Source organism: Mirounga leonina, unplaced genomic scaffold (assembly GCF_011800145.1).
Source record: "Mirounga leonina isolate KUSES-001 unplaced genomic scaffold, KU_Mleo_1.0 Mir_168, whole genome shotgun sequence".
Lineage (NCBI taxonomy): Eukaryota > Metazoa > Chordata > Mammalia > Carnivora > Phocidae > Mirounga > Mirounga leonina.
In genome coordinates, this window is record NW_023270426.1 from 11049910 (window position 1) to 11068655 (window position 18746).

The following is an 18746-nucleotide window of genomic DNA, read 5'->3' on the forward strand; positions in this document are numbered from 1 at the left end:
GCCCAAGCCAATCTACATTCTAAATATAATCTGAGTGTTTATAGGCAGCATGCCATTCATGGATTCTAAGAAGCAACCTCAGCCTCCACTATTGTTGCTCTAAGTTTGTGGCTGTTCATAAATGATTTACATAGACTCTAAGTTCTTTTAGTCTGGACACTGTCTTGGGTTCCTGCTGTTATACTGTTATTGTTCAGCATCCACTTCGGTAGCTCACCCTTAACTCTTTAACCTCCCCAGTGTATCTTTTCTCTGTTTCCTTCCAGACTTGAGGTATTGTTTCTCAAAAGCCCCTTGATTCCTTCCTCTTCTGTACATCTCTTGACCTCTCTATATTAGACCCAGTGGTTTTAGATTTATCTCTACTTTAGCCAGTGCAAATTTTATGTATACTAGAATAATAACTGGACCAGAAATCTGAGATATATGGACCCTAATTTGGACTTAACTCTAATTAGCATTGCAATCTTCTGGGATCGCCAGGGATTTTTATTCATTTATACCATGGAGAAAGCATCTCTCCAACTTTGCTTCTAGTTCCAACATCCTATAATTTTGTAAATATCTTTATGATGATAATAATTAAAATCTACCATCTGCTAATATCTAGATTCAGTCATGTTCAGAATTTCTCAGTTATGAGGACCATCCCCAAATAAATGAGACTATCTAGTCAATAGAGAGATTATCTGCCAGTTCTCAGCATGGTTGCAGAAAAGAGATACCTGGGAAACTTTTACAGAATCTATTGCCTGGGGCCCATTCAGACCAATCAAATCTAATGACTGAGAGCAGGGCATATGTATTGCATAAAAGCTCACACATGTAATTCTAATGTACAGCTGAGATTATGAACTACTATACTAAGCAATATGAGTCATTTTATTGGACACAGATTCTAAAAACAACCATTTCAAGGGGGTGAATCAGACAAAGTATTTCCTGGAACAACATAGGATATTAATAAATAAGTACATGAATTCAAGAAGCAAATTGTCCTGTCAGCACAGACAAATCTTACCCTTTAGAAAACATCAATATAATGACTTTTGGCCCCAAACTCTCTTATATATACATAGGGTTGATCTAAAAGACTCACAAACCCTTTAAATATGACAGAGATGCTTCCCTTTTGGAAATTGTTGCATTTCCCTTAATAAGCTGGTAACATATATTCTTCTGAGTCAAGAGTTCAGCAGAATTCTGCTTGTGGTGCTAACACCACAGACCGGCAGATAGTGTTGACCAGGTAGATCGCCTGGGTTTACTTGCCTGATGACGAATTAATCTCATTACCTTTCCACACTCCTGCTGGTAACAATGAAATTTCACACATATTCACACAACTGTGAAATAATAAGAGTGAAGGACAAAGCCTACGAGTGAGGCAAAATGGAGAACAGAAGTAATCACCGTGTATTACCCCTGCAAAAATCAATAAAGCAAATATGTTCTTTTTAAGTGTCATATTACAATAATGTTTTTTTCTGAAGACTGTTGTCTGCACCCAGCTTAAAAAGGCATCTGCTTGTGTTTGCTTAAAACAAAAGGGTGGTTGACTTAATGAATTATTTACAGGCAGGCAATATGGCAACAGTGTCATTACGAACTCTCTTCTAAGATCTCCTCTGGCTACTCCTGGCAGGGTGTCAATTTGCTTGTTTTTATGGTAGGTGCACGAAAATTGTGAAGCTATTCAAAGAAATGAGATTCTGCCATTGCACTTACTAAGGCACACAAACCCAGTAAGAAAGCCATAGTGACAAGAATGGCAGAAACATTTATTAGGCATTAAAATGTGTAATGTAGAGCTCATGGAAAGAAGGAACTATTAGAATTACATAAAGCTGAGCGCAGCCTTGAAAATAGGCCCCAAGCCTAAAAGAAATCAGGACAGGCCTGTAAGAGGACCTGAGGAGGGAAAAAAAAAAAAAAGTATACTCTGCGACTTCTTTCTTTTTTCTGTGATGTATACTACCTACCTCTCGGGATCTGCACGGCAGGGGAGGAGTGGGAGTGCTTCTGCATCACATGATGAAGTAGAAGAAATTAAAAATCAACTTTGGAGTTTTAAGAAACCAAAATAAAAGGCTTAAAAGGAAAAATTATGGACACAAAGTAACACAACATAGTAAAATCTATTATTTTTAGAACATCCTATCAATCCCAAATTTGCTAAAACTTCCTTCTATAAAACCAGAATATCTAGACAGACAGCCTATTAAGGTGATGGTCAGAAGCAGGTCAAATTCCAGGGGAGGCCAAAAAGAACACACTTCACAGAGGAGATTATAACCTTCCTTCAGGTCAGAACTACGTGTATGTGGCTCAATGTTCTGACGATAATCACTCATCAGCGAGACTGGCTGATGGAGTGATTTGATGAAACAGAAATTTCAGCTTATAAAAATATCCCCGGGACAAGATTTTGCAAACTAGAATCAGTTACTATGGGTAATTTCTTCCCCATGAGCCCACAGTGCCAGACTCCAAATTTGGGAAAGAGGCTATGAAGAGAATGAGTAGGAGGGGTAGTTGTGTATTTACACCTTCAAAACTCTGGTGATTGCCAGCAGTGTGCTGGGCCCCACGCTAAGCCTGGAACATTCGATGGTGAGCCAGGCCTCCATCCTCCCTGCCTTCATGGACCTTAGAGTCTAGGAGGGAATTTTTGTTGAAACCTCTGAGGGGCTTTCTGTGCTAGGGATTCTGGTGGAAAACTAGTACGTTTATCTTCAAATGCTTATTATACTGTGAAGGTCATATATGTGTATAGCTATTTTTTTTCCTATTTGAATCAAGGACACGGTCAAAATAGTAGATTTTCTTACGAACTCTTTGAAAGACAAACTCCTGAATGCTGATAAAAATGTGACCCAAGTATGATCAAGCATCACTGATATCGAATGCTTGAGCTACACGACCTCTCAAGATGGCGCAAATAGCTTCTATCGTAAAAAATAGCAGCTGTGAGCTACAAAGCCCTCTGGTAGGATTGCAGGACCAGCACACACATTCAGATTGTAGCTGGAGCATTTTCCAGTTTGAAGGATGGGAGGGCGCCTGGGTGGCTCAGTTGGTTAAGCGACTGCCTTCGGCTCGGGTCATGATCCTGGAGTCCCGGGATCGAGTCCCGCATCGGGCTCCCTGCTCGGCAGGGAGTCTGCTTCTCCCTCTGACCCTCCCCCCTCTCATGCTCTCTGTCTCTCATTCTCTCTCTCTCAAATAAATAAATAAAATCTTTAAAAAAAAAAATGAAGGATGGGAGAATTGGGCAAATCACCCCCTTCCCACCAGGAGTGAGGACTTCTCTGACTAACAGCTTTGAGACTCTGTTCAAAGGAAGTAAGAAATGAATAATCACCAAGCCAGCGAGTCGACTGATTAATTTGCTCTGGCCCTAGTCACAGATCAAATTCACCAGAAAATTGCCAAAGTACATTTGCTCTTTTGTAGTTCTAGGTATAAATTTAAAGTTGGGATTACCAAGTCTCCTGGTCTTTTTATCTTTTTGTGGTTCCTGTAGCCATGTGATTTTTATGCACAGAAAGTAGCAGTAAAGACAGAGCTAAAGGTATGGACTTTGATGCTCAGGAATCCGGGGCAAAAGAATGGACCCTTTCCAGGCACAAGCTGTGCAGCTTTGGATAAGCCACTTAACCTTTCTGAGCTTCAATTTTCTCACTGGGAAATACGGAAAATAATAATAGTTATTATGATAATACCTAAAGTAATGATTGCCACGAAGGTTCAGATAATTAATGTAACAGTTCTTAGTCTAATAAGTAATAATACATGCTCAAAACTGTTAGATTTATATTATTATCATTGTCATGATTTTAGTTTCCCTACCAATGGACTCCTCTGACAATCCTTTAATATTAAGCCAACATAGCAATTTCTTCTAAGTCATATGTGACCCCAAGTCTACTACTTGCATACGGGAGCTGTTACACAAGAGGAAGGCAGGAAAAGAATACTATTTCAAAATTAGTCAGACATTTATGTATGTTGACTGTAAACTATAACTTCTCTGGAGAAGACAGGCTTTGTCTCTCTTATTTGCAACTCATTTGACCCCCAACTAGGGGACCTCTGATGTGTGTGTATCAAGGGCAAAGACAACAGGGCCACTACACTAAGGACAGTGGGAAAAGAAAAGAGGTTAAGGGCTCTTCCTTGCCTCAACAGAGTACTCTTCAAATTGGTTTCCTTTAGGGCTTATTTTCTCTTTGGAATAGCTTCCTTTTTTTTTTTTTTTTTTTTTCCCCTCCTTCAAAGTCCTCTTCGCTCCCAAGCCACAGCTGAGAGCTTTAAAGTTGTCTCCTGTTCAGGAAGAGCCTTCTGAAATGAGAAGGTGTTGAAACACTGGGATGAGATCCATTGGAAAGGAATAAAGGAAACTCTGCTCTAGAAAGAAAGTCTTTTTCCCTTGGGTAGGGCTTTCATTTCGCTGTGTTGGTGTGGCTCAAGGACCAAAACCAAGGAAGAGAGACCAATGGGATCTGTCTTCCTCAGTCACCAAGTTGAAGGCCACAGAGGGTCCAGAAGCTCCAGAATTATGAATGCACTGGCTGAGAGGGTCTTTTCTGAAGCACCTCTTCTTCAGAAGTATCTGCTGCAGAATTCCAGGATTCAAATTCCGTTAGTATACTCCAGAGTATTGAGGAACAGAAGTGATGTTTCTCAACATTTTAAGTACCAAATGCCATTTAATTAAGCACTCCTTGGGAAGCCACATTTGACTGATATCTTGCTCCTTTAATTTTAATATTTCTACTGAGTTGACAGCATAGTCCTACCAATAAGACTTGTCATGTAAGGCCTATAATCAGTAAATAACCAAGGAATATAGAATCAAATAGGCACGATCGTTTCTTTTTTTACTTCCTTATAGTATCAATTTTGTGTTCATTTTTAAGTTTTAAAAATTAATATATTTAAAAATAAAGAAACCTATTTAAAATATATTTTATGCTATTATAATGTCTTTTGTTTATACAGGGGCTTATTATTTTTAAAGTATTCACACATATATTATGGAATTAAGACAATAATCATACCTAGTTTATTGTTATCTCAATTTAACAGATAAATAAACTGACAGAGAGGCTGTATCTTGTGTAAGGCCCCAAAGTTAAAGAGGGACAGAAGTAGGAAATAAGCCCAGATGCCCTAAAACTGAGTTTTAGATCTCTTTCACCTCATTGCCGTTGACTTTGTTATGTTATCAAAGCAGAGAGGAATTTTGTATCCCAATGGCTTTTAACTTATTTTTATCACTGACTTCATTCCTCAGATGAAATGTCATGCTTAAACCAGATGCATGTGATGAATAAAAGTGGGTGGTAGACCATCTGCTTGATTCTCCCCACCACCACACCACCTCCATCTTGGAGAGGTCTCTGAGGAACTACCACTAAATCCAAAGGGCTTCTCAGAGTACAGCTTGACGACACTTAGCATCTAGATATGTCTCATCCCCTCTGGGCATAATCACAAGTGGGTACTACTGGTTACACAGTTTTTGGGGGTTTTTTTAGATTTTATTTATTTATTTGACAGAGAGAGAGACAGAGAGAGAGGAAACACAAGCAGGGGGAGTGGGAGAGGGAGAAGCAGGCCTCCTGAGGAGCAGGGAGCCCAATGCGGGGCTCGATCCCAGGATCCCGGGACCATGACCTGAGCCGAAGGCAGATGCTCAATGACTGAGCCACCCAGGCGCCCCACTGGTTACACAGTTTGTGGAATACAGTGCACAATGGAAACATGGGCTCCATGTTAAAAAATTAAGAATTTCAGGATGGTAATGGCAGAACCACGCCTGAGGTCCCCATGAGTGAGGGTTCTATGTGATTATACACACTGCATGTCTGGGAAGCCAGCCCTGTGTGTGGACCCGAAGTTATCTAACCCTTTTACTAAATGGTCTCTAGACCAGCATGTTTATCTTTTCTCAATGATCCTTGTCTATGCTCTAGTTCATTCTCATATTTATGTTTCTGTTGGGAAAGGGCCATTAAAACTATTCAAACTATATTGTAATGGGGTAATTTTTAAGTTTTCAAAAAAAAAAATTTCTCCCCATGCCTGCACACCAGATCTCACTCTAGCTCAAAGTAGACACCCATATTCGGAAGGAGATGAATTTTTTTTTTTTTTAAAGAAGCCTGAGGTAAAATACATTCATTTTATGTCATGGAAGCTCACAGCTTGGGAGTGGATACTGAAAATTCCTTTCATCTCCTCCTCCTAATCCTTAACCCACCGTTACAATACCAACTATCAATCTTGGTGGGCTAAGTGAATAGACTATATCACTAGACTGTGACAGAGACACTATATGTTCATCACACCTGTCTCATATTGGTCCTGGACACCCGGGGAGATGATGTTTCCCAGGCTCTCCTGCAGTTATGTGGCAGTAGAGTGAAGAAGGAGTGATGTTTACCACTTCCAAGCCTGGCCCCAAACCTGTACACTCCTCCAAGCACATGCTTTTTCCTCAGCTGCAGCCAAACGCAGAGAACCCAGAGGGGAACACAGATACCTTAGAAGATGAAAGAGCCAGAACATGGAAAGATCCCAGGGTCCCCAAGTAAGTCCATACAACAAGCATCTTTGTCCCCAATACTGGTCCACATTGGACTGTGAGGTGACTGAGAAGAAATTTGTACTTTATGATGTGACTGAGATTTGGGGTGGTTGTTTTCACAGCTAGCATTACTTTACTTATATATAGTACAGAAAAGATATTTCTAACATTATTGTGGCTCAGCAGGAGTTAAAAAGACTTAAGTGAGCATTTCAAATAACATTCTCCATCTTCCGATCCCAGGAAATTTGTGTGAGGAGATGCATAGAAGACAGTACAATGGGGGGGTTATAGGGCCATATATATGTCTCTTGAGTTTTCCTTTTGGGGCATCATCTTGGAGAAAAGAAGGCATGTTAAGTACATTGTCAGGATCATTTCTTGCCCTTATCTTTATTTGTGACTTTCAAAGGAGACTTTCTTACCCCAGTAAAGGATAAATCATATCAACCTAGTGATGGACCAGGTCCAGGCAGAGGGAACCCCTGTTATCCAGCTTTCCCAAGCATCCCCTGGTTCTTAAGTGGTGTAGACAGAATATGTGGTACAGTCTCACTGGAGGAGAGTCTAGAGGGATTGCTTATGTGAGGAAACAGGGCTGTCTGGCATGGACAGCTGAGGAGATAACCAAGACGGGGCCAAGTGGAAGTCAGAGCCATGTCTCACAGAAGTCAACAGAAAGAGCACAAACCCAAATGAGGTCAAATCCACCAGAGAGTGCTACTGGGCCCTGAATGAAGTGGATCAAGATCAAAAGTGATCCGACCACAGAGTTTCCCTGGGAACACCTTCAGAGCAAGCAGCACATGGATAAGAGGCAGGAAGCTTGGGTAGAAGGGCCCTCACTATTTTCTCTCCTGGAACGTTTCATAAGTCACCTCGTTCAACCAACGTGCCCAGATAACATCACAAGGAAAGAAACAGGACATGGGAGCTACCTCAGAAAAAAACATGCTTAGTCAAAAGACTGAACACTGTAACTGGGCTGCTTAAATTATTCAAATGGATTATACTTTAAACAGGATTGGACATTTACCAGGTTTTTTTTTTTTTTTCCTGTTAATCATGAGGTGGGAGATGGGTAGTTGGCAGGGGATGGAGGTGTGGGGGTGTGTGGATAGAGATAGGGTTGGAAGCTCAGATCAGCTTAAGGCAAAATAAAGTATTCTTGTTTTCTTTGCACATCTGAGTTCTGATAGGAGTTAAATATGGTCAATCTTCTACCTAAGATGAAAAGAAAAGTGAACTAAATAATTTCAGACTCTGTGCTAAAACTCCTACACCTCAGAGCTCTTTCTCATGGGAAAGCCTGTCCATGACAGGTTTTTGTGGACTGAAGTGACTCCTTTTCTCCATTCAGCGGGACCATGTTTTTTAAAGGTACAATTTTCCCACCTCCATCCTTGTGCAGTAAAACACACAAGAAGGAAAAGTGTACAAAACAGTGCTAGATTTTTCATGGTTTTTCCCCAAGCAGTGCCCTGGAAAACCAAGCCTGCCAAGAACAATGTCAGAACATCAATTGACTACAGCGATAACAACATACCCAGAAGGCAGATTGTCTGACAATAAAGTTGCCAAAAAAGAAATTGCTGTACCTGTGGAGACCTTGAGTCGTTCCACGAAGGTGGTCCATAACCAGTAATAAAGGCAGCACAGAGCAGCTAAGAGTTCTTCTTTTAACCCAGTGGGAGCTTCCTGAGGATTCTGAGCCATCTGGCTTTGCTGAGTCACTCCAGGAGAGATACAAGTCCTTCATCCTGAGCAATGAAAGTTTTATTTAGAAGACAACAACCACCAGCACTAAGCATTTCCCTCTTCATGCTATTCTTGAAATTTCACTTCGGTTAATGATTGAGACCAAATCCTATCCCCTGATAATGAGCTGCCAGATATAACCGCATGAATAGAAATGTGATTGTTGGTTCTCATTTTGTGTGAAACTCCTGCACTTACCCTAAGTTGCTTTAATCAACTCTTTTGCCCAATTCTTGAGTGCACCAGAATGGCCAGGTACAGTTTAAGCCATAGTGAGAGAGTTTAAACTTGACAATTTCTGAGTTTAACAGTAAAATGGATGTAGAGTTTTTTGCATGGACCAGAACATTTTGGGCCATAGCAGACCTTCTCTCTTGTCTGGAGAACTTACCAGACCAAGTATTCTTGTGAGTCTGAGAAAAGGCTGAGAGCACAGAGAATAAGCATGGAAATGGGATGTAGAGTCCCTGGGATTGATGGTAAAAGTTTATAAAAGATTAAGTCCAACTCTTCAAAGTGAGGCTGACTTCTAGGTTTGTTTTTTTTTTCTTTCCCTTTATCTTCAAAGTGTACACTAGGAAAGCAGAAGGAACTCAGAGAAAAAGACACAGACTTGGTGAATTTGTCCCCTGGTGAAGTATCAAGGTCTGTGTGGGTCAGGGTGTGTCATTCACTTGCAGAATAACCCAGGTCTTGATCTGTTCTCTAGGCGTTTATGCAGGGTTGGTGTTCTCCACCAACGAGCCTGTGAGCTCATTTGGGGCAGGGATGTTATGTCAGCCAGGGTCTTAACAAGATGGCACACTCAAACTAGGATAGTTCAAGGACACTTTAAAAGAAGAAGAAAGATGTGGGCAAGGTGTAAGGAGATCACAGGGAATGGTACAGCACTCAGGATAATCAGAGAGAGACTGTTACCACCCTAAGCTCAAAGAAAGTTGGAAGAGAAGCATCCTGGTGTCTCTGCTCTGTGACATTTCCGAGTGGTCAGGTGAAAGGAGGCAGGCCAGAGAGAGGGAGAGAGTTCTCTTAACTTCCTGTCCCTCCTGCCATGGTACCCCAGGGACTGAGCCCCAAGGGGAAGCCAGAGGGATCTAAATCCCCAGAGGCTCTTGGAGCAGAGAGCAGGGTAGAGAAGGGCAGAGAGTGGATCTGAGAGAGGCAAACGGAAGATGCCCAGCACAGACACGTTACCTTTCCTCTTTTAAATCCACAGCACTGGGCCTCAGCAACAAGCTGTTTGATTGAGAGGTTGCTCTTGGCATCTCAATGACTCTTTTTCCTTATCTGTAGAGTAGCAATGCACCTGCCTGCTTCCAGGGCCCACGGGAAAGGAATGGTTTATATCTATTTGAGGCGCCCTCAAAGAAACTGACTATAGGAATGATTTGAAAGCATAATTTAAACCAAAGCAATAACAGACCCCTAAAAGCCCTGATCAAGAGTCCTAAATAAATTCACCTTCTGTAATGGCCAGGACATGTCTATGTCCTCAACTTTATGAATCAACTCCAGCATCCTGGAGTTTACATCCCTCCTTGATCAATCCTTGGTAAGGAATTTACTTCTCTAATAACATGCTTCTCAACATCACGCGGGTCCCAGAATGACCATCAAACAGAGGCAATGTGAACAGCTGGGACTATCTGATGGTAGTAAACACAGATGTGTCTGACAGGACATTAACTGCTTAGCACGTTGATGTAACTGACTTCCCAATGTTCGGCGAGGCTTTGTAGTCCCTGAGATGCTACCGCCTGGGTATAACGATTGCTGTATTCCCCATCCACTCTTTGGCAAAGGTGTTTCTAGAGCATCTGATGCAGCGCTTCGGCTCAGTGTTAATTATGAGATCAGCTCAAGGCCTGTGATTTAGAGCTTGGGCCCCGAACCCTTTCAGTAAGTCAGTTCCCGTAAGTCTGTGTTATTGGCTCCTGAATGCACTTGCTTAAGCTAATTAAAAAATAAGCTGAAGCAATTCATTTCTTATGCAAAACTAAATCTGATACACACACTGAATATTGCACCTTGTCATGTTCATTTCTAGCTCAGTTCTACCTTTTACTGTTCACTTTGCAGCTTGAGATTTCCCTTTTAAAACAAATGTTTGTATTCTCAAAGAGACAGATTGGCCTTTTTGAAAATATTTGGTTATGAAACAACTTTGATAAAGCATTCAAATATAAAAGAAAGGTTTTTAATGTTCTTTTGTGGCATGATCAGTCAACCAACACCATCATGCCACTGACAAACTGATAGTCTCTTGATGACATGGGAATGATCCTTCAAATACTCTGTCCTTTGCACAGGAAAATGGCACTGGTGGGCCTGGGAGGCATGAGGTATCAGCAATGTTAACCTGATGAGTGGGGAGCTGTAATCTTTACCCTGTCCTACCTAGTCTGCCTAACAGCAGTGTCATGTATATACCTTCCATAGAGGTTGATGAAATTAAGAGCAGGCTTTTGCAAGAAACAAGATCTCCTTTCATTTTTAAATTGAAACAAACACATAAAACAAAAGCCACCCAGCCTCAGACCAGTGTTCTGTGTGTCTGTTCATGACTAGGCTTCCAGATGTAAGGGAGAAAAATCTCAGGGCAGAGTCATTTCTAACATCTTTACTCTGAGCCAACTGTCTTGGACATGCATTCTTCGGGCCCAGGCCACACTGACCTGGGAAATACATCACTGCTCCTGAAAATCTTCTGAGTCGCCTCAGACTACCGTTGAGGGGCCAAGAGCGTCACCGTCCCATAAAGCACTTGGCAAACACTTGGAAAACCTAGAGTACTCTTTTCTGTTAGAGAACTGCTGAAGTCAGGACTGCAAGCAAGCGTTCTCACTTGGCCGTTCTGATTATTCAAAAAGTTATACGAAGTAATGATCTCAGACACTGTCAGGTGAATCCCAAGTTCAGGGGAAAAGATGGTGGGATTGGCTGGGAGGTGTTGGAGGAGTGAGGTTGGGTGAATGCATCATCCCTGCCTCTGGCCCCAATCCTCTGTTTTCCAGGAACTGAGATCAAGCAATGTTTCTTAATGGAATTCTGTGTTTCACAGATTATATGTGTGATGATTTTATCACCATGATTTCACAGATCTAATGTATATGTACATTTATACGCATTTACAGAAAAATATAACTAAGCACATAAAATTCCAAAGGAATTCACGGAATTTGGCTAAGTAAAAAAAGTGATCTAATTTCATGTTTATTTAAAGAAAAATACCTAAGTTCATAGCAGAGGTGGTAAATACGGCAAAATACTATGGCTAGAAAAGAAATTATCCAATAAACTGGAAAAAATTATGCTAGATAATAGGAATGTAGACATAAATACAGGCTGGAGGAACTTGAACTCTCTTCTTTTTCTCCTTTGATTTCAACCAATTTTCACTCTCATATCAGTGTCAGCTATGGTTTTCAGAGGAACTGTCTTAATCAACTACCAGCATTCTCTGGCTCCAATAACATGGCAGCTTTTCAAAACCCTAAATGTTGTGGGTGCCCTGGGAGAGAAAAAAGGTAAATTCTGCACCAATAATTGGCTGGCTCGGTCATCAGTCCCCAGAGGTGGGAATCACAGCAGTTAAAATCCTAGGGCACTCTCAGTGGGCCACAGGGCAAAATTATTAATGTACACTTGGAATCCTCACTATTAACTAGTTTGGAATACTTGAGTCAACCCATTACGTACATTCCTCCCATTGGGGAAAGTAAATTGAGATCAGAAGCCTGCTTGGTGATTCATGAATCAAAACAAAAGGAGCTGAATGGTTTTAAGCATTTGCTTCCAAGAGATCTCTTAGAAGTCAATCAGGTGTGTTTGACTTGAAATTCTCTCTCTCTCTTTATACATGTAATTTTTTCTTTTATGCCAAGGAGGTTTATCATACAGTTATGTACTCAGGTCAGTCTAAACAATAATTCCCTCCTTCTTTTGAAAGAATTATAGTTACCTGTAGATTTTTTTCTTCTTTTAATAGCAGCATTTAATAATGGTAGTGTAGGATAATGGTAATTTTACTTCAATTTCAGGAGATCCTCAAGACTCTGGCTCTGTGGGATGTTGTTACAGGAGGGAAAGTGCGTGGTCTGTACGTAGAGGTTGATGAAGAGATAGGCTGAATGCTCTTAATGAGACCATGGTGGCAGGGGTGGGGGTTGGTGATAGAGGAATAGCTGATTGTTCTCTGATCTCTTAGAGACCACCAATTGGGTGGGAGATAAGGGTGTACCGACTGCTCTCCTAGGCAGCAGGAGGCCAAGGGAATGGATCAAGAGAGTGCCAGGAAGTTCCAATGAAGGAAGTTCGAGCTCGGACGTCAGTTCCTGGGGCTGGAAAAATATACTCCAAGTTGTCAAGCACAAAAATAAGTACTTGCCCATCCGCACCCTGACATATCATGTGTTCTTAAACATAAAAATGAGAATGAGAAGTAGAACAAGTAAAGGATGCCTAAAAAATTTACAGTGTTATTTTTTCATGATGGCGACATCAATTCTTTTTTAAATATTTCAAACAGAAACTAGTTTCAAAAAAAGGCATATACTTAGTTTGACTTCTAGGTATTCGGTAATGCTAGTCTGTACCTGGAGCTCAACCAGTTCAACTCTATGAAGATAAGGTCCCTCAGCTAGTTACATGCCCAGCGGGCACAGTGTTCTGAGCATTATAGGAACTAATAAATATTTGTAGGCGGGCAGACTGACAGATTAAATGAGTCCAGATCTCTTAAAGGGAATTTTCACCTACTTATACTTATCGAGTTGGAGGTGGAGTGCAAATAGGGGATAGGATGTCTGTTTCACTACCAGGGCTAAAAGGTCCGTAATGCATCCTATTTTCTACAGCCCTTATTTCTTAGATTTCATGTTTCTGGAATATTTATATTATTTTCTGGTATCACTCCCCAATTGCCACCTAGTTGTCCTTTATGAAATTAATTTTAATCAGACTATGTCTGGTGTTTACTTTTCCTTTTAGCTATTTGTCTTCCCTGTTGCCTGGCTGACTGTGAGGAGAGCAGGTATGGCCATCTGATTTATAGCCATGTCACCACAGCTTGGCACAGAGGAAATGATCAATACATATTTGTTGAATAAATGGATGATGACTGGCTGCTTATTTCCTCCCTCTTTTTCCCAGTTGGAGTCCTCTAAGTGAAGTGACCATAAAGTCTGTCATTGAAACCACGAATCTTTTTTAGAATGAAAGGAGATGCTCTTGCTGATTATACGAGGACAATGACAAAAAGTGCTATTGTCTCACCAAACTGGGACACAGGGTCACACTACCTTCCATCTTTTTCCACTGGGACCTTCTTAATAATTGGGAGAAATGGGCAAACCATTTAGATAGTGGGTATCAGAATCCAGCACATTTCATTATTGCTTTCATACCCACAGGCCAATAAGTTGCCTGTAATGCTTGCCCCTGTCCTAAGACCACAGTAAGTTCCCTATCTGGCTATTTATGCTTTGTTTGGTTTGGTTTGGTTTGGTTTGTTTTAAGGATCTGTTGTTATTAGGCCTGGATTTCTGGGTGATTCAGAATATTTTGCTGCTGAAAAGTCTTGCTCCCTGTTTTTCATTCCCTAACCTTCCCGCTTAGTTATTGTAGACTTCCTGTTCCAGGCTCTTGTCTGACTACAATGTTTGGCTTCTGCCATTCTGCTCAACTTCCTTTGGACCTCCTGCTGGCAACTTCTAGCCTCCTCTTGACAAGCACCAGACTTCAACAATGCAGATAAGCCAGCTGGAATTTTGGCTGAAACTCTAACTCTTCAGAAGTGACATGGAAGCTTATCTGCTGCTCCCCCCTGCCTTGGACCAGCACTTGGTCTAGAACAGGACTAGAAGAGAACACACTTGCCTTCAAAAGGAACACAGAGCACGACTTATCAGGTAAGACAGCTTTCTATTTAACTGCTACCTGTCATGTAGCAGAACTTGGAAAAAATTCCACCAGGCTGTATGACATGGATTATTGGGGAAATTTTTAAAGCAAGGATCCTGAAGAAGAGAAAGCTTTGCAGACTCCTTCCTCCCCGTGCTGTATTGAGCACTCTAGGCAACTCTGGGCAATCTGCTGAATGCACGGTGGACCTTTGTTCCAGTCGCTCTCCATTCTCACAAGGTAGGCAGGATAGTATAGCTAGTGTGGGTACAAAAAGAGTGTGAGGGTGCCAGGCAGTCTGAATTTTATATCGCAGCCTTTGACAGGAGCTGTCTGGGAAAGACAGCTTCAAGACCCAGGGATCTCCAGGCCCATGGAAGTTGAGTCCTACTAAGGTGTGGAATTCCCTGGTTCATGGGGGGTGGAGTCCTAAGCACTGCTTAAAAGGCAAGCCATAGATGCCATGTTATTCACATCCCACCTCCCTGCTCCACAGGGAATCAGCCTGACTCCAGCTTAGCAGCTTCGAATAAAAATACAAGTAACCCTAGATAATTTCAATCTAAAAAACACAGCCAAGAGATAGGCCTTCCTATTGTTTTATTACAAAAGAAACTTCATCACTTTCTTGATTCCCTTTTATTTTTTTATTTTATTTTATTTTATTTTTTTAAAGATTTTATTTATTTATTTGCGAGAGAGAGAATGAGAGACAGAGAGCATGAGAGGGAGGAGGCTCAGAGGGAGAAGCAGACTCCCCGCTGAGCAGGAAGCCCCATGCAGGACTCGATCCTGGGACTCCAGGATCATGACCTGAGCCGAAGGCAGTCGCTTAACCAACTGAGTCACCCAGGCGCCCTCTTGATTCCCTTTTAATAGAGGTAGCAATAAAAGTAAAATGGAAATGAAAAATGATGGATGGCCTGTAGGTCCCTTCCTCAACAACAGAAAACAAGACACATAAAGAGAAATATTAATCAATGCTCTGAGCTTAGTTCAGGTGCTAAGCTGTGGAGTGTAATACATCCCACAGCTTAATTATTATATTTTAGGGGTAGAGTGGCCCAATGTACCCCAGGCAACTGCATCAATAAAATCTTCTGCTAGAGTGGGTTCAGCCTAGGTTTGTGCCACCTTTCTGCCAGGCCAGGTGAACAGCTTTGGATTTATACGAGATCCATGCTAATGTTTTAGGCACTGTGCCCTGGATCTTCTTCGTTTTAAACATACTGTTGAAGATACCTTGTATTCAGTTCCCAAGTTGGGGCCTAGTTTTGTTCTGGAAATGTGCCTTCTCACACCAAAAAAGATGTCAATTGAACTGAGCCATGTGATGCTACATAAAATCAGGCTTGCTACAAAAATAAATTGGCTGAAACAAATGCTTTCATCAGAAATGTCACTACTGAACAAGAAATAAAAGAGAGATTTTTTTTTTCTCCCTCCTGGGCAAGAGTAGTGGATGACAAAGAATATTTTTCCTGGTATTAAATTTTAAATATAATTTTTTTTCTACAGAGAATTAGCATTTGTTTAAGGCACATAAAGAAAGTAGGATAAAAATTTCTCTCATCTAGTAATGAGTCTTTAGAAAAATAATTTATTTTAATGTAGCCGTACTTTGTAGGAAAAAAATGAAAAAAAAAAAAACTGCAGGGGAAATCATGTTAGAGCATTTCTTTTCCCCTGTAGTTTGTCATATTATCAACCTATTCACTAATTACATTATATTCTCCTATTTTGTAAGATTAGATTCTTCAGGCTGGCTTCTAAGGATGATAAGGCCATCAAGAACGTGAGAAAAATAAAAGAAATTCAAGGAAATCTGTCTTCATCCTCTTCTAAAAACATTCTTTCCACATGGCATTAAATATTTACACCCCCCAAAGTGGGAAACTTCTCTGAATTCTGGCTGTCACGGCCGGGTTCAAAACACTGACTCAGCCAGGGGAACAAGTCCGGAGCGAAATGCTATCCTTAGGTTCGATATTGGTCTTTCCATTTCCTTTCCATAAATGTTCAATACAATTTATGCTGAGATACAAGAGTTTAATTTTCATCTCTCTGGCTTTTCATTGATATGGGTTTCCACACCATGTGGTTTCATCAAATATGATTAAAAGAAGATAATATCTAATGAACTATAAACGGCAAACTTTTAAAAAGAAACACAGTGGTAATCTTGTGTCTCAGGGCTGTGTCTCTGCAATGTGCAAACATACAGATGTAAAGAACAAAATGTTCCACTATCCAGATGTTAACTCCAAAATAACTTTAAATATTGAGATGCTTTATCTATACTGTGCTAACTGGCCCAGTGTTCCTTAGTATATGACTGTTCATACTGTGTAGACAAAACAGATGGATAATCAAAGAGCACCATTCATTTTTTTATCCAGATGTTCTGCCATCATGTTGGCAAAGCCTTTCCCCAGTTTAAACAGTTGATACTCAATAGAAACTTCAAATCAGTACCATTGCATTGATGGTTTTCCCTGAAAAACTCACGATTTTTAAAATTTCTGATTATTTACTCATTATTATTCTGAATAAATAACTAATCTGACATGGGAAGCTGTTAGTTGTTCATACGTTGTTAAGGGAGAGGGGAAGGTATTAGACACACCATACGCATACACACATATATCTACATGTATCGGTATAGATCACTGCACAGTTCTTTATTTTATGTATGAACCCTGTTCTGTTAATTGGCTTCTGCATTAATAATTGGAGATGACATGAGCATATAAATAAACAAGTAGGTAAATACATACAAACATAACCTAAAATTTCACTCTTACATAAATTCATTTCAACTATTCTGTTGCTAAGGTATACAAAAAAAGAAAATCACAAACCTCAGGCTATTTAAAATGTTATTTGTGAGGAGACAGAATCTTTATACAATTTTAAAATTCTGAAGATTTATAGCTTGTGAGTTTCTTTTACCTTCCACAGTAATGGCACGCATCACTTACACTAAGAATTTTAAAGTAAGTATAAATTTGTTTCTGCATTTCTTCAGAAGCTCCAACTTAAATATTATCATGAATGCAATAAATATCTGCTTTAAGAACCCTTCAGAAAACGGAAGAGATTTAATGTGAAATAAGTAAATGCATTGTTCACTGAGATTAGGTCAGTGCCTTTGAAATATACTGTGTTAGAATGTTAATTGAGTTTGACATAAGCATGGATATAAAATGCATCATGCCACTCAACTTACCAGCAGTGAAACTGATTACCAATTCTAATCATCGTCTGCCTGGTGACAACATACCGAGATGGAGATGTTGAATATTTTAGTTTGTGATATTATCATGGTTGTGTAAAGTACTGACTACGTGTTTTGAAACCAACAGAAGTAATTGGTATTCACGTAAGAACCAGCAGGCTGAGCACATCATTTATTTAGAGAGTCTTTTGATGTAACTCTATGGGGGAGAAAGTTAATAAAACATGGTTCAAAGATAAATTTATACTCAACGCTATAATACGACATCAAGCACAAATTATTGTACTGAAACAACTGTTTTCTGGCGAAACGTGTTCTTTACCCCTTCTTAAGCTACTCACCAAAGCAAGAAAAACCGGGCTGGGAGGAAAGCAAAGGTACACAGGTATTATTAATCCTTTTAAACTTTTTTGAAGCAACTTGTGACAATTAAAATCTGTCTGCCAACAAAGAAAAATCAGGAAATGTGACAGAATTCCTAAACCTTACATCTGCTCCCATAAATTAGGTTACGGTCTCACACGGCAGGCTCACCAACAAGTCAGTACTGAGAAAGACTAGAAAACACATTCAGGAAGCGATGTGGTGGCCTTGTTTAGAAGGTCGGATGCAGAGGGCAGCTCTGCACACACATCCTTCCGCAGTGAGGACACGGACTTGCTTCGTCTCTACTCCAACAATATTAATTAAATGCCTCATTATGGCCAGAGAACTGCTGACTTCAAACTTGATGGGCTTCAGGCAGAATCCAAGACTACAACAATGTGTTAGCAAAACTTGAAAGGGTTGACAATAAAAGATGTGTGAAGAACAGTGGTGTAGGCTAGACATGGACAAGCAGGAAGGGAAGAGGGTCTGTGCAGTGACTGACTCGTCCCGTCAGCATGTGGAGAAGCATTCCTCCTCAGTGGAGGCCATGTGCAAGAGTGCTTGGGGGGATTACCCGGAAAATCAGAAGAGTTGGTCTTTAGCTTTTGACTTTTAATGACAACTGTGGAATCCCAGGCAGGGATTTTAATCCTTCTGAGCTTCATTCTTTTCCCTTGGACTAGATGGTTTCCCCCTCTCCTTTTAATTCTTGGTTCTACAATGCCTTCTTCTCAAGCATGTTTTTGAAGTGGGAAATTCTAGGTCCACGAAGTGGAAGTGGCCTGATCTAGGGCTTCCCTGGATGATCTCATTTGATCTTCCAGACAACCTCGTGAGACACGGTATATCCATTTTCCAGATGAGGAAGTCCAGACACAGTTGTCG

The 18746-nt window shown here is 40.6% G+C and overlaps 1 protein-coding gene across 1 annotated transcript in view; it reads right to left on the minus strand.

Annotated features, from left to right (window-relative positions):
- The window catches only part of LOC118017089, a 413809-nt gene extending 405388 nt beyond the window's left edge, over positions 1–8421 (minus strand). Inside the window, exon 1 of the mRNA XM_035015035.1 lies at positions 8194–8421. Coding sequence (XP_034870926.1) covers positions 8194–8311 — 118 coding nt within the window. The 5' untranslated portion in view covers positions 8312–8421. The remainder of the gene's footprint in view (positions 1–8193) is intronic.
- Positions 8422–18746: the final 10325 nt, after the last annotated feature.